Here is a 16150-nt window from a genome sequence, read left to right as displayed (position 1 = left end):
TGTCTCAAGGCACTTTAACATAGTGAGGTCAATATTACAATATTACAGGGGAAACCCAACAAATCCCACAATGAGGAAAGCACTTGGCGACGGTGGAGAGTAAAACTTCATTTTAACAGGAAGAAATCTCTTACAGAGCTGGACTCAGTTGTGGGCGGTCATCTGTCTCGACCAGTTGGGGTGAGGAAAGAAATGGGGAAGAGAGGAGAGGTGGGCAGAAAGAGGGTGAGAGGAGAGACAGTAGGAGAGAAGAGAGAGAGAGAGAGGACAGTTGTACAACCGCCGCTTTAATCTCTACCAGACTGATACTTATAATTACAAAAAAAATATATACAATTATGTTGTTGTTATTAGATCTGTACCCACGTGATGCAGAAGTAAAGCCCTTCGTCTTTGACTCACCGAAGCTTCCACGTCGTCAGGCAGAATCAAGCATTTTACGTCTCTGTACAGCTCAAACGCCGTTAGCCATCTCGTCCACAGTGGTCCCAATGTGGCAGGCTCATTGTACCACTCAAACTTCGGCAGGGAGTTGTCCATTCTTTCCGATGACCTAACTTAACTTCTCAGATTTAACTATTCTGCTGAGATGTTCATCCTCGTCGCCACTGTTCGGTCTTAACTGCTTATAAGATTTTGTGTCAGGGAGGCACACACCCTCTCTACATTTAAGGTTAGACTTAAAAGCTTCCTCTCTGATAAAGCTCATAGTTACAGCTGCTCAGGTGTTTACTTAACCACCTCTTAGTTATGCTGCTATAGGCCTAGACTGCTGGGGGAACTCCTATCATGAGCATCTCTCTCTCTCTGTTGCCCTCTACCCCAATGTATTTACATCACATTTCACTAACTGTGTTTTCTCTCTCTCCTAGTGTGTCTCTGACTCCAGAGCTGCAGGATCCAAATCCGTTACTATAATTATTTTAATTTAGTGTTAGTTTTATTATTGTAATCATAAGAATTAGTCTGATAGAGCTTAAAGCAACAGTTATACAACTGTTCTCACTTCTAGTCTCTCCCCCTCTTTCTGCCCACCTCTCCTCTCTCCCCCATTTTTCTTCTCTCACCCCAAACAGTCATAACAGGAGCTAGAAAAAGAGATCATATTTCTCAAGTGTTAGCATCTCTGCATTGGCTTCCTATAAAATCAGAATACAATTCAAAACCCTGCTCCTCAAATACAAAGCCCTTAATCAGGCTCCATCATATCTTACAGAGCTCATAGTTCCATATTATCCCAATAGATCAATTGGTGTTAGCATCTCTGCATTGGCTTCCTATAAAATCAGAATACAATTCAAAACCCTGCTCCTCAAATACAAAGCCCTTAATCAGGCTCCATCATATCTTACAGAGCTCATAGTTCCATATTATCCCAATAGATCAATTGGCTCTGTAAACCCAGGACTACTTGTGGTTCACAGAGTTTAAATTTAAAGGGATAGTTCAGTGATTTTGAAGTGGGGTTGTATGAGTTAGTTAATATTTTACCTTATGGAGATGGTGATCAGCGAGGTAATTTTACTGAATTTGGAGGGGAAATGGAAGTAGTGTAAGTCCAAGTCCCACTGTAGCAGAGGGGACGACTGAAAAACATAATTTTTGCCACATTTTTAAATGCTTACCTAAAAAAAATATCCGTTCAATTGTACGCTCAAGGATATATTTTTTCATTTCTTCAGTTTTCCGCCAGACAGCCAATTAAGTTTGCACTTTTTCAAAATCACTGAACTATCCCTTTAAGGTTAGAGCTAAAAGCTTCCTCTTTGATAAGGCTTACAGTTAGAGCTGCTCAGGTGTTTACTGAACCATCTCTCAGTTATGCTGCTAGGCTTAGACTGCTGCAGGAACTCCCATCATGAGCATCTCTCTCTCCCTCTCTCTCTCTTGCTCTAGCCTCTGATCCACGGGAGCAGGCTAGATATATGCAACGTGACGCCTGGGCTGCTGGCAGCTCTGCTTCAATCAAAGAATGTGAGCCTGCAGCAGCTGGTGGAGATCGCAGAGTCTGAGCTGAGGGGGGCCAAGGCCCTAGGCTCTCTACTGGGCATTCGATCCGTCCGATGGCTCAGAAGCTCCTAGAGCTTTGGATACAGAATCTCTTGGCGAGGGAGAGGAGCCTCCTCATGGAGTACAGCGGGGGAGAGAGTGGGCCAGACCCCATGGACCCTTTCCTGGAAATCTACCTGAGCCCAGATTTTGGAGAAGCGACCGGCCCACTGCTAGCTGTCAGACGCCCGGGCAAACTTAGTCTTAGGACTGTTTGAAAGGGCTAAGTGGAAGAGCCCCCTGTGTGTGGAGAAGCCCCGCCAACTGTGGAGGGTTTTATATAAGCCTCCTCTCAAAAAGCGGACAGCTGACCTCCAGAGGGTTTTACACGCTGCCATCGCCTCAAATGCATTTGTCTCAGTTCTAAATCCTGCTGCTGTCCTTTCTGTGGCCTACGAGAGATTAAAGTAAAGTAAATTAGCTATCATTTCCCTTCCCTTTAAGGGTGGTGCCCCAAGGTAACTGTGATATGAATTAAAGTTATTATTTAATATTAGTATTTTAAACATTATTATTAATATGCTATTTAGATATAATGATGATCACAACATATTGATAGTGCAACAAAAACAAGTAATATTTATATTACAGCAATATAAATAACTATTCAGTAAATTTAAACAATATACATGCATTTATTTGTTACATTTTGTTTTGCAATGCGTAAGTCACGCCTGGTGTTGCCTTACAAATGAAGAATGATCCAGTTTTGCCCGGCACAGTTAGGCATACAGCTTTTTAATTTAACACTGATATCAGATAGGTACCTGCTATTGCCCGATACTCAAGTCCCAGGTATCAGTATCGGTATCAGGCCAGAAAATATCAATTAGCTGCACTCTTACTGAGAAGCCATTTTAAATAATGACAGTTATATGCTGCTTCTTCTACTGAGGAAGTGTATTGGGGCTGAACCCTTATTCAAACTAGTGCAGTTCGTCCCATCTCTGTAGTTTGTCACCACTGCAGGTTTGAGAGGACTAGCTGCAGGTACAGATAGTGACAAAGCACTGGTGAGGTGCTGACTCCTGGAATGTTTCTCTGACATGGAACTCCCAGACACAGACACAGAATCTGAGGTTTTGGTGGAATAGTCATACAAATTCTTTCTGAAAGCACTCGAGGTGTTTTGTTCCTTCTTTAAAAGGATTATATAGCACTTTGGAAAGAAATGACAGCTAAGGATGCCATAGTTGGAGATGAGAATGACCACCATCTCCACAGCCGACAGGTACACTCCTGAAGTGGTGACATAGATGGGAACAAAGAGCATCCAGGAGATAAGGTAGAGGAGCATACTGAAGGTGATGAACTTTGCCTCATTGTAGAACTGTGGAAGTTTGCGTCCCTTGAAGGCACAGATGAAACATACAAAAGCTAGGAGAGCTATGTAGCCCAGCATCACCCCAAAGGCCAAGTATGAGCCCTCGTGACATTCTTCAAGGAGAGTGGTGGGTTGCATGATGATTTGATTAAATGGACTCTTGATGACCAGCCAGCAGATGCAAATAACTACCTGCAAGGCCACACAGATGCTTACAATGACATAAGGCTTGAAGATTTTCCGCAGCACTTCCTGCAGCTCAGGGTTTAACTGGAAGGCCAACAGGATCTGCAGGGTCTTGACCAGGATGCAGGAGACACACATAGTGAAGCTGATACCAAAGATCACCTGTCGCGTCTTACACTGGAGACTGTTAGGCCGACCTACAAACAGCATGGCACTGATGTAACTGATGACTAGAGAGAAGAGGATGACCTGGCTCAGTGGCCCTCCAGCAGCCTTCACTACAGGAGTTTCCCGCTGATGTAAAAACAGAGCTGACACAATTAGAGCCAGGAGGATGCCTAGTGCAGAGAAGGTAAGGAGTACCACAGCAAAGCTATCCTGCCAGGAGAAGAAGAGCAGGACTTTGGGGGTGCAGCTCGAGCTGCCCTCAGCTGACCACTCGCTTTCAATGTCACAGCTCAGGCACTGGTCCATATCTACAGGGAGGAAGGAGCACAAACACAGGTAAAGATAAAAACAGTCACACACAGGCTTGATCTGACTCCACAGAATTCTTAGCCTGGCTCTTCTGCTAACCTGGCTTTGTGTTAACATAAGCATGAGCATAAATACAGTCAGACATTAAAACCTGGATACACTGTATTTATTGTTTTAATTGAGACATTTCTTCTCTCATCAAGACAGTTGGTCACTTCTACTGCAGAGTGGGGAGTTCTCAGGCATTCAGATCTTTATGGGTCATAATAATGTTGATGTTAGACGACGGCTGTGAGGTCAGAGTTTAATCTCTCATGAGACAGTTATTATAGTCATATGAAGAGTGACTGCTTGGGAAGGAAAATTAGTTTCTAACACACTTTGTTGCTCTTGGTATTTCTGTAAAATTTCTGCGTGCAGCCGGACATGTTTTTATTATTTTTAGATATTCTTTCAGTATATTATTGTGAATTAGTATGTATTTTAAGTATCGGGCAGAGCTCTACTTTCCCCCTGACCAGAGGGACCCGGGTTTAAATTTAGTTCTGAAGTTATTGGTCCTGCCTTCTTAAAGTCTCTGTTCTGAGGGTATCACTCTCTAATTAGTGTAGTATAATATGCCGATACAACACAGGCCTCAAGACTGCTACAAGTTAATTTACATAGTGAAGTGCTGGATGTACATATGTCTTACCTGTCTTATTAGAGTAGTAGTTCTCAGTACAGTTGATGCACTGATAACAACAGGTGTGTTGACCTTCAGCTGTTTTTTTGAACTCTCCAGGGATGCAGCTGTTGGCGCATTTAGAGGTGATGTTCTGAGAAAGGATTAGCCACCATTTAATGCAATTTTTTTACTTGTTTTTCTTGTATTTCTTAAACTATTTTCTTTGTATTTTAACCTCAGTTCAACACAACCTATTAATTTTGAAGGTTAATACTGGGTGTACTCTATATTCTAATTGAAATGCTTTCTTTCTTAGTAGTGCATTAGTCAGCTGAATGGTCTGCATGTTTTCAGTAAACACATCATGCAATATTTGTGTGTGGGGGTAACATGTGTGTATAATATTTCTGAAGGGATGCAGAATTAGGGCCTACCCTCAGGTCCTGAAACTGCTGGGTAGTGCTGTGGTTGATGTGGGTGAAGTTGTTGGTGTGTAGGTGATACTCAGCCACAACATCATGGATCCGGATATTCCCTCTATCTGACCACCACATTGTCACATCGTAGCCGAGGTTGAGGTCACCTCTGCTGTCAAACTTATAGCTCTTTCCTCCAAGTATAAACTCCTGCATACACAGAGCTTTCAGCATCTACAGGATATGAGAAATTTATTTTTCAGTCCAATACCTTGGATGAGTTAAACCACATTAACTTGACTAGGCTAGCCCTTTAAAGAAATTTAATTGCAGATATGTTTCTCAGCCATGGTAGCTGCTGCTCACTTGTTACACTTCAACTCACGTTGTGAGCAGAGAAAACAGAGACTTCTTGCAAACTGCCCAGTCATGCTTTTATACAACATAGACACTCTGAACCTTAGATATTTGGATTCTTCTTTTCACTCAAATACAGTAGACAGTGAAGATGAGGATACAGGAATGGTTGTGTGGGAAAGGGTCCCGATATAAATAAACACCTGTTCCAACATTTCCACAGGTGTGAGAAACAGGTTTCTAATTGACTCAACACGAGTTAGTACACCATGGCATTATATTTAAATGTGACAACAATCTGTCTCAACAGCCCATAGTTGCACGCGCGCACACACACACACACACAAACACACACACACACACACACACACACACACACACACACACACAGTTACCTCCCAGGGTTGCATTTTGCCTGGTGTTTTGCAGTCTCGGCTCCTGCAGGCAGACGACACAGCCTTAGTGATGGCGCTCACAGCCATCTCAACACTGAAGACAGTGGCAGCATTGATGTGTTTTCTGAGCTTTTTCATAGCTTCAGACACCACCTCAGTGTCTCCAAAATAATTACTGACATTTAGCTGCCTATAGAACTCCTGCAGGAAGGAGTTATTCCTTGTGTATTTATATCCAGCTGCCTCTAGCCTGCTCAGGTACTCCCCAAATGATGATGAATCTCCACTTTTGAAGGTGAAGCCCACAACTTGTCCTATGTCCCTCAGAGTTAGGTTTCCATTCACAAAGTTGGTGGAGGACCAGCTGTCACTGGCCACCCAGACTCTTCTCACTGACTCCATGGTCTGTCCTGCTCTCAGCCTCTGGTTCTTAAGTTCCTGGTAAAGGTACTTCATGTGATTTGGCCTAGCAAATGACACTATGACCTGCACCTTGGGATTGTTGTTGATGATTGTGGCGGTGTCCTTGATAGCAGAGTAGACATCCTGACTGGTCACAGACTGAGGTAGAATTGATTTGAATGCCACACAGATCCCCTTTTCCGTGGCCTGAGATACAAAGTGGTCCATAGCTGATCGGCCATAATCTCCATCTGTGGTAATTATTCCAACCCAGTTCCAGTTGTAGGTGCTGAGCAGACTGACCATGGCAGCTGTCTGATGTTTATCATTAGGCACAGTCCTCATAAAGGCAGGGAAGCGGCTCTTATCGCTGAGAATGGGAGCAGTTGATGAATAACTGATCTGGAGAAAATAAAAACAATAAAACAAATTTCAAAGGTGTAATATTTCCAGTTAAACAGCCAAGAGCCTATAAATATAGAACACTTGTGAACCGTGTAGTGTCGACCATGAGCCACAGCAGGTTTGAGTCCAGCCTCTGGCATAACTCATGCTACATTTGCCCATCTCAGATCTTCTTATCACTTTTCTGATATCAGCTGTCCAATAAATGTCCACTGCTGGACACAAAAAGCTGCAATGCTTATATAAGTTTATAAGAATTATCTGCCAGATAAACTGATCCTGATCTGCTGTATATGATTCTTGAGTTGCAACTTAGAACCTCAATAAACTCTTTGCTACTGTTTGTATGTGTAAGTGCACTCACACAAACCCATCCAAAGATGAACTGAGAACATATTCACACGGTACACATCACAAACTTAGTTCTGGGCCTGCCATAATTTGCATTAGCGTGTTGGAGAGTACATTGGAGATGTTCTATCAGTCTGTTTTTGCCAGTGTACTGTTCTTCACTGTGGTCTGCTAGAGGAGCAGCATCGGAGCCAGCGACACAAACAGATTTAACAAACTGATCAAGAAAGCTGACTCCGTAATAGGCTGCAAGATGGACGCGTTTGAAGCTGTGGTGGAGAGGAGGACTATGAACAAACTGTTATCCATCATGGATAACCCGGACCATCCTCTCCACCTTACACTGGACAGACAGCGGAGCTCCTTCTTCAATAGGCTGATTCAGCTTTGCTGTCACAAGGACCGTTACAGGAAATCTTTCCTGCCACAAGCCATAAAACTCTATAACACCTCACCTCTGGCTGACAGATAGACCTTTTTCCACTGTCAATACTTCATGTAAATTCTGTGAATTTATTATTCTTAATTTCTATATATTTTTGGCAATTCGTATATTTTAAATTTATTGTGTGAATATTGTATATATTTTTTAATGTGTGATGTGTGACTGTTGTGTGCTGATGATTTTACTTTTGGGCAGCTGTTCATATGTTTGCTGCTAGCTGGGCGTGGCTTCTGGATTTTCAATGTCCCACCACTTTCCTACAACCTGAGTTTCATTTATCAATGAAAAGCATTGAAGGGGCGATGCATATCCCTGCACACGCTGTATATACAACGATCAGGCTGCTACATTTTTATATTTTAATAATATATTAATAATCTAAATAAACTGAAGATTGTGGACCTAATCCATAGACTGCAAATAAAAATGGATGTAGTCACCTGGTCTGGAAAATGAAGCCAATGCAGAAGTGGCTGAGGCCTGTATTCTCTGGAAGTACCAGCAGAGGGAGACTCACTGGGTCCAAAAATAAGTTAGTGTCTATAGAAGTCTATGAGAAAATGACTCGAAGTCTCACTTAATTTATAATGTCAGCAAACATTTTGGTCTGAGTTGCAAGTTTCAAAGTAAAATTGACTATTAAGGATTTCCTTAAAACCTAACAGAACTGACAATCGTTGTTGGTGATAAATTAAAAAGACATAACAAGATAGTTTGTCTTGTAATGTAATGCCGGCTTCAATGAAGTTGGCAAAAAAAATCCATATCATAGAGAGTGGATGGGGCCCAGAACCATCAAGTAGGCTAACTTTGAACAGAGACCGTTGTTACCTTCTTCCCACCATAAATAGTAAATATAGAACTTTTCTTGTCTAATCCACCACTCAAAGCACTTTACACAAGTCACATTCAACCATTCAACACTCTTTGCCAGGTGCAATCTGGGGGTTCGGTGCCTTGCCCAATGACATTTCTGCAGACTGGAGGAGCTGGGGATTGAACCATTAACCTTCTGGTAGGTAGGTGATCCCACTCTAACTCCTGAGCCATGGCTGCCACATGAACTTTATCAAATGACAAAAGCTGAACACAAACTGTTCAAATGCAACAAGCAGATGCTAAGGTGTTGTCACTGAGCCAACAAGTGTCATAACATGATTATTTACTTCTGCTGAAGGTTACCAATGACCTTCTCATGGCCTCAGACAGTGGACATGTCTTCTTGATCTTATGTTCTGCATTTGACAGAATTGACCACAAGATTATATTACAGAGACTAGAACAAGTCTCTTTCTAAATTCAGATGGTTGTTAGCACCTTTGCCTCACAGCAAGAAGGTTCTGGGTTTGAATCCCGGTTCAACCAGGACTTTTCTGTGTGGCGTTTGCATGTTCTCCCCGTGTGTGCGTGGGTTCTCTCCGGGTTCTCCAGCTTCCTCCCACAGTCAAAAGACATGCAGAATGGGGTTAGGTAAATTGAAGAATCTAAATAGATCATAGATCTGAATGTGAGAATGAATGGTTGTCCGTCTCTGTATGTCTCTGTATGTGGCCCTGCGATAGGCCTCTCGCCCAATGTTAGCTGGAATTGGCTCCAGCCCCCCCGCGACCATTAAATGGATGAAGCGGTAGACGATGGATGGATGGATGGAATTCAGACGAAACTGAGGTCATTGTCCTCAGCCCGAAACACCCCAGAAAAACATTATCTGAGCATAATTTACCTTATGACATAACTTCGGCCTCCGGCTTTACTGTGAGGAACCTTGGAGTACATTTTGACCAGGACATGTCCTTTGACTGATACATAAAACAACCGTCTAGGGCAGCCTTTTTTCACCTGCGCAATATCAAAAACATTAGAAACATCCTATCTAAAAATGATGCTGAAAAACTATTCCAAGCATTTGTCACTTCTAGACTGAACTACTGTAATTCATACTGTTAGGATGTCCCAATAAGTCTATTGAAAGCCCCAGTTAATCCAAAATGCTGCAGCACGAGTTCTGACAGGAACTAGAAAAAATATCAAATTTCTCTACTGTTAGTTTCAAGCTCCATCATATCTTACACAGCTCATAGTTTAATTATTATTATTATTAATATATATAATAATAATATAATAATGTCATTGCATCTATATGTCAGTATTATTATTGTCATTATAAGAATCGATCTGACTTCTCTCTCTTCTCTCTCCCTCTTACTACCCTCCTCTCCTCTCTCCCACATTTCTCTCCTTTCACCATAACCGGTTGGGGCAGATGTTTCGCCCATAACTGAGTCTGGTTCTGCTAGATAAGTCCCCCTGTTAAAAAGGGAGTGTTTTTTTCTCCACAATCGCCAAGTGCTTGCTCATTGTGGGAACGTTTGGGTTTCTTTGGTAAAATTGTAAGGAGCGACCTTACTATGTTAAGTGCCTTGTGTATGTTTGATTTGGGGCTCTACAAATAAAATGGACTTCGAATTGAATTCTCCGTTCACTTTCCCAATTAAATGTCCACTCTAAGAGGATGTTGCTGTTTATGTTCCTGATCATCTGTGGTTCCTCACTTTGAAGGTTTTCTGGCCTGTGTTAATCATGCATCAGGTGATGCAGGGTTTATGATCATAAAAGGTGTTGCTGCTGATGTTTATCATCTTCCCCTGCAAACATGCTCTGCTCCTCCAGTTGCCTGTAAGAGTATGTGTCCATCAGTAGGGTTGGCAGCATTTTCCTCTTTCTTAAAACTTACTTGAGGAATCATCTGGAGCGTCAGTTGCCTGGCAATGGCAATGGATATTTCAGAATAGGAACCACCTATAACAGTCATGACTGGCTGGCCACAAGTGGTAGTATTGCTTTCTGTGTAGCAGTCAGACTGCCGCATGAAGTCTGCTGTGGCTCTGAGAGCTGTGCTGGTATCAGAGCAAGAGTCCAGGATCCGGTAACCCAGAGTGATGTTAACCGCAGTAAGCAGAGGGGATTTATTCATGACCTCGATAGCATTGATCATAGCCAGAGCCTTCGTCAGGCCTCTTTCATCAAACCTGTGTGAACAGTACAGTGTTACCATTCAATATTCAAAATATATACACAGGACATATGTTGTCAACTGAACACTAACAAGAGGCATGCAAGGAGGGACAGGAAGGGAGAGAGCTGATTACTTTTTCAATATCAAGACAAAGATGAGTTGTGAACAAAAAATTAAGTGACTAATGGAAATAATTACAAAAAATCAAAGGTATTTCTATTACTTCAAGCCAGCTTGTCGCTGTGAGCTTTAATCATCTGAAGCAAAATCACATCCTGTAGAGAATAACTATATCTTACTATAGTAAGAGTATATTTACTAATATGTATAAAAATTGTACTTAAGCTGAGTATTTCCATCTCATGCTGCTTAATACTCACTTTCTGCTTTCTATTGCTTCATTTAATTTTATTCCACTTCATGTATCTTATAGTAATAGCTAGTAATTACTATGGAGATTTATATTTTACAAACATATCACAGGTCCACTGTCCAGGAACACAGCCGCATGTGTCTTAACCCAGACCAGGAGGCAAAACCACATCAGTCATGTCTCCATGGGCTTTCCCCTGTTTACGTCAGCACTTTGAGATTCTAATGCTGTTCTTGTACTTAAGTATTTTATCATATTCTTTTCTTGCCCGTCTTTCCCTTGACCATTTTTCCTCCATTCATTTTATGTCTGGAATGTTATTATTCTTATTTCGTTCTTGTCAAGCAATATCTTATGATATTCCACATTTTAGCATTATTGATATTATTATATATAGAATAACATAACTGTTACAGTGACAACTTTAGCACTTTTATACTTAATACTTAAATTTGTGCTATGATTTTAAGCACATTTATTTGTCATGGGGTATATTTTGACATGAAATGAATGATCTTACCTGATACAAGACTGTTGGTGAGATGAAAAAAAATTATTTTTGTCCACATCTTCATGAATCGGAAATATTCCTCCAATAATGATATCTCCTGGGGCTGTAGCTTCCATCACTCTGGTATACTTGTCAGTGGCATGTCCTATTTCCAGAGTAATAAGGAAAAATATGATTTGAATAGAGATAGCAAAAGCAAACCAGGCCATATCTCTGTCCTCTGTTTGCTCTGTGAGCTCTCCTTCCCTCTCTCCGCTCTCTCACTGGCCTCTTTCTGTTTTTTCACCTCCGGCAGAGTGATACTTTCCTTTTTAAGCATCTTCTCAAGGCTAAAAGAAAATAATCTCTTGCTTCCTCATTCCCACTTTACTATTCTCACATTCTCCCCTGCAGCCCTGCCCCCTCAATGACTGACAACAGGTGAGTCATTGGTCTGCATAAGCAGGTTTGGTCATATTAGATGTTATGCTAAAAAAATGTACAGCCCAAAGCAGCATCTTAAAATTTCCTGTTGTACAGAAAACAAAATGGATCAGCGTATGATGACACAGAAAAACAGTCACATTAGAGAAGATTCAACTAGTGAAAGGCTAAAGCTGTTAATCCATCATCAGAATTACTATTGATTGTGATGAAACAGTAAACATTACTAACTATTATCTTTACTTTACTACTTTACTACTTTATCTTTATTATCTCACTGTACCATGTGGTCAAAAATGCCACATGGTACCTTTAACTGATGCTAAAGCCTCAATCGGCAGTTTAGGTGGAGCCTTGTATATTATACTTGTTGTATTTCACCTCAAAGTTAGAATTATCAAATGATTACAAACAATAATGTGTGACACTTTTTGTGACACTCAGATGCTGAATATGGACGATATGTCAAGGCTCGGTTGTGACACCAGTGTTGACTTTTACCTGTGGGTGGTCGTGTGCGATGCACATGTCGTGTGTGTGTGAATGGCCGAATGCATATGCTTGTTGGTGTACGTTTTCAGGAGCAGATCACCGCCGGCACAAGGTTAGGCAGGCACGGTTGTGCTAAATCACAAATCTACGCTGGCCTTATAAAATGTCGGCTCTCCAGGTAGACGTCACCGGATTATTGAACCAGTAGTACCAGCAGTAGACTTAGGGCCAATACGTGCTTCTTGAATACTAAATATCCTGTGACTCCCGTGATATTTGCACATTTTTTCTTCATGCCTTTAGAATCTGGAACACTGACAGACATTTGCCTCTGGTGTTACCGCACATCCGCACCAGCGATAACCAGCCAGATCCTCCAGTCATTCATTGTTGATTTATTCATCAAATAAACTGTTCTTTCCTTCCTGAACAAATCGGTGTCTGCTGTACTTGGTCCGAAAACAGAACTGATATGTAACAAGCTATTCTTTTCAAACTGAATGCTGGTGGCTTTTCTGTTCATGGCAAATGTCAGTTTAACTTATTTTTACATGTGTGTAAATGTAAATGAGAAATGTTGATGCTCACAAACACAGGTATTTTCCCTCCTTTCTAGCCCTAAATCTAAGGAACAGCCCATCTGCTGTTGACTCTCAAGGGTTTATCCTTTGCAAGTCACACATCATCAACTTTTCTCTACTGGACTGGGGGATCAGAGAGTGCAGTGAGAACGCCTGTTAGTTGTTTGGTTGGTTTGGCAGGATAACACAGTGACAACTTAAAACATTTCAAAAAATCTTGGTGGAAGGATGAAACAGGGGTCAAGAAAGAAGATCCAATTTTGGCGTGGATCCAGGGAAAGGGCTGTACAATTTCTTTAAAATTGCAACATTTTGTTTTGTTTTGTGACATTTTCGCTAATTTCCCACGGAATAATTCATGGATCTGATGAAAATATATTTATTTAGGGGAATCATATCTAGTGTGTGTGCAATTGCACTATACAAATGTATGAATGTAATCTAATACACATATATCGCAACAACATACAACAACCAGAGAGCAATCGACAGTGACAGGTGCAGCTTAACTATAAAAGTGTACAATAAACTAATTGTTTCAACCTGTCAACCTGGAATTTGGCAGATTTCGAACATTTTGTTTGGTGAGTGGGTTGAGAAAATACTTTTCAAGTCTTAGTTTTTGCAGTCACTTATTGGAAGTGGGTGATTATTTTCATTTCTATATTTAACTTGTGATGGAAAAACAAGCTGAACCAGTTTGATACCAATGAAAGAAGTTCATTGTATTCAGGATTTGATGCAGTGAAAATGTGTATCTGTCACGTCTTTTGGATCTTTGTGAAAGACTTTGAAAACTCTTTCCAATGCTGATAGCACTGCTGCTATGTGTGCCTCCTTGACATTCAGGTCCGTGGCCAGATGAGCCTCTTCTATCTTTAAAGCTGCTGTCGGTAGGATTGAGAGAAGTGTGGAGATTTGAGAGATTCAAAATCCAACGACTCCTGCTCCTCCCCCTCCCTCTGCGCTGCACTTCGGTTCTGCCTCCACAGCTCATCCTAGCCCACCGTGCCCGCGCACGCTACCATGGTAACTGAAGCCAGGCAAGGTACGTAACGTGACGTTCCCACCGGTAAGAAGCTAACCTGAAGCTAACACGGACTACTGTCGATATTGCTAGACTATAAAACGTTTTTAGTTACCGTTACCTCACATTGTTACCTGTGACTTTTTGTGAAAACAACATCGTCAGTGTTTTGAACGTAGGCTACCGTAAATCAGTTTATATTAGCTTGTTTACCTACCTAGCATTGGCTAGCACGTTGGCTACTACAGTGTTAGATGGTAGGCCTGTAAATTAAAAGCTTTACACTCACATGCATCATTTGTTACTTTGCAAGATGGCTGACGCTTTTTATCTATATTTGACAACATTATTAGAGCTTTGAGACGGGTACACTTGACTCCGATGAGGAAGTGAACACGGCTGCTTCGACGAGTAGACGAGCGAGGAGAAGAGGGAGTCGCCTACAAGGCGCACCGGGCAGGAGCCGTGGGAGACAGGGCAGAGGTCGACGTGTTGGCCCGACACCCGAGGACCTGGGAGCCAAACACACAGCTGATCTTCATGTGATGAGCCAGTTGGTACCTGATGCTCCAACTGGTTTCATCCGAAGAAGCTCTAGCTTCATTCTTTGCTAGATGTCAATAGTGTGCTGTGCATTACTGACTACCTGAACTTCTGCATGGATGTTGTGGTCCCCACTAGAACAGTACGCTGCTTCCCCAATAACAAGCCCTGGATCACAAGTAATGTCAAGGAAATTCTGAACAGGAAAAGAGGGCATTCAGGGATGGTGACAGAGAGGAGCTGAAGCCCATACAGGGGGAACTCAAGGTCCATGTGAGAGAGGCAAAGGAGGAATACAGAAGGAAGTTAGAACAGAAGCTGCAGCACAACAACATGAGGGAGGTCTGGGATGGCATGAAAACCATCACAGGCTGCAAGAAGAAGTGCAACATCACAGGAGAGGGGGATGCTGGGAGACAAAACCAGCTAAACCTGTTTTTTAACAGGTTTGATACTCCAGCTCCCACAAACAACGACGACCCACTTCACACCCCCACCATGTCCATCACCTCCCCCAACGCTACCACCATGTCCATCACCACCTCAGACTAAAGACCACCCCCACCCTTCACACCCACGGACAGTTCACCCCCCTCCTCACCACCAACCCTCCTCACCACCAACCCCCTCCTCACCACCAACCCTGCTCTCTGCTCAAGGATCAGTTGAGCAGAGAGCAGAGGAGGCTTCGTCCAAGGAAAGCAGCGGGCCCCGGACAGAGTGTGTCCAAGGATGCTTAAAGCCTGTTCTGCTGAACTGGGGGAGCCACTCCAGCTCGTCTTCAACCTAAGCCTGCAGCTGAGGAGGGTCCCAGTGCTCTGGAAGACTTCATGTCTGATCCCGGTTCCTTAGAAAAAACACCCCAGGGAGCCGGGTGACTTCAGACCAGTAGCACTGACATCACACATCATGAAGACCTTCGAACGGCTGCTGCTCCATGTCCTCAGACCCCAGGTCCACTACGCACAAGATTCACTGCAGTTTGGACACCAGGAGAAGGTGGGTGTGGAGGATGCCATCCTCTACCTGCTCCATAGGGCCTACTCTCACCTGGACAAGGAGAGCGGCGCTGTGAGAATCGCGTTTTTTGACTCCTCCAGCGCCTTCAACACAATCCGGCCGCTACTGCTGAGAGACAAGCTGACAGAGATGAGGGTGGACCCACTCCTGGTGACATGGATTACGGACTACCTCCCGGAGAGACCACAGTACGTCATACTAAAGGGCTGTACGTCAGACACTGTGGTCAGCAGCACCGGATCACCGCAGGGGACCGTGCTCTCTCCTGTCCCCTTCACCTTGTATACATCTGACTTCCAGTATAACTCAGGGCTCTGCCACATTCAGAAATACTCGGATGACACTGCGCTAGTTGGCTGTATCAAGGGTGGACAGGAGGGGGAATACAGGAGCCTGGTCGAGGACTTCCTGAGGGGCTGCAGGTCCAACCATCTCCAGCTGAACACCTCCAAGACCAAGGAGATGGTGTTGGACTTCAGAAGGAAGAAACCACTTCTCCAACCCGTGTCCATCGAGGGGGTCGATGTGGAGGTGGTCAGGACATATAAATACCTGGGGCTGCAGATGGACGACAAGCTGGACTGGAAAGCAAATATGGACGCTCTACACAGGAAAGGGTAGAGCCGTCTGTACTTCCTGAGAAGGCTGGGGTCCTTCAACATCTGCAAAAAATTGTTGCAGATGTTTTAC

At 42.9% G+C, this 16150-nt stretch overlaps 1 protein-coding gene across 1 annotated transcript; it reads right to left on the bottom strand.

The window, feature by feature from the left end:
* Window positions 1–2601: 2601 nt before the first annotated feature.
* LOC118285401 (G-protein coupled receptor family C group 6 member A) lies at window positions 2602–11688 on the bottom strand. Its single transcript, XM_035609033.2, has 6 exons — window positions 11384–11688; window positions 10209–10503; window positions 5872–6675; window positions 5138–5353; window positions 4731–4854; window positions 2602–4035 (listed from the first exon to the last, which is right to left on the bottom strand). The coding sequence occupies exons 1-6, from the start codon at window positions 11581–11583 to the stop codon at window positions 2921–2923; spliced, it is 2754 nt and encodes a 917-aa protein (XP_035464926.1). The 5' UTR covers window positions 11584–11688; the 3' UTR covers window positions 2602–2920.
* Between the last annotated feature and the right edge of the window lie 4462 nt (window positions 11689–16150).

Source organism: Scophthalmus maximus, chromosome 10, assembly GCF_022379125.1.
Source record: "Scophthalmus maximus strain ysfricsl-2021 chromosome 10, ASM2237912v1, whole genome shotgun sequence".
Taxonomy (NCBI): Eukaryota; Metazoa; Chordata; class Actinopteri; order Pleuronectiformes; family Scophthalmidae; genus Scophthalmus; species Scophthalmus maximus.
This window is presented reverse-complemented; position numbering and strand designations above follow the sequence as displayed.

Coding starts and splice junctions, on each gene's coding strand:
- LOC118285401 (XM_035609033.2), bottom strand. CDS start 11,583: ATGGCCTGGTTTGCTTTTGCTATCTCTATTCAAATCATATTTTTCCTT. Junction 10,504..11,383: donor CACCAACAGTCTTGTATCAG/GTAAGATCATTC, acceptor CTGTTCACACAG/GTTTGATGAAAGAGGCCTGA. Junction 4,855..5,137: donor AGCAGTTTCAGGACCTGAGG/GTAGGCCCTAAT, acceptor ATCCTTTCTCAG/AACATCACCTCTAAATGCGC.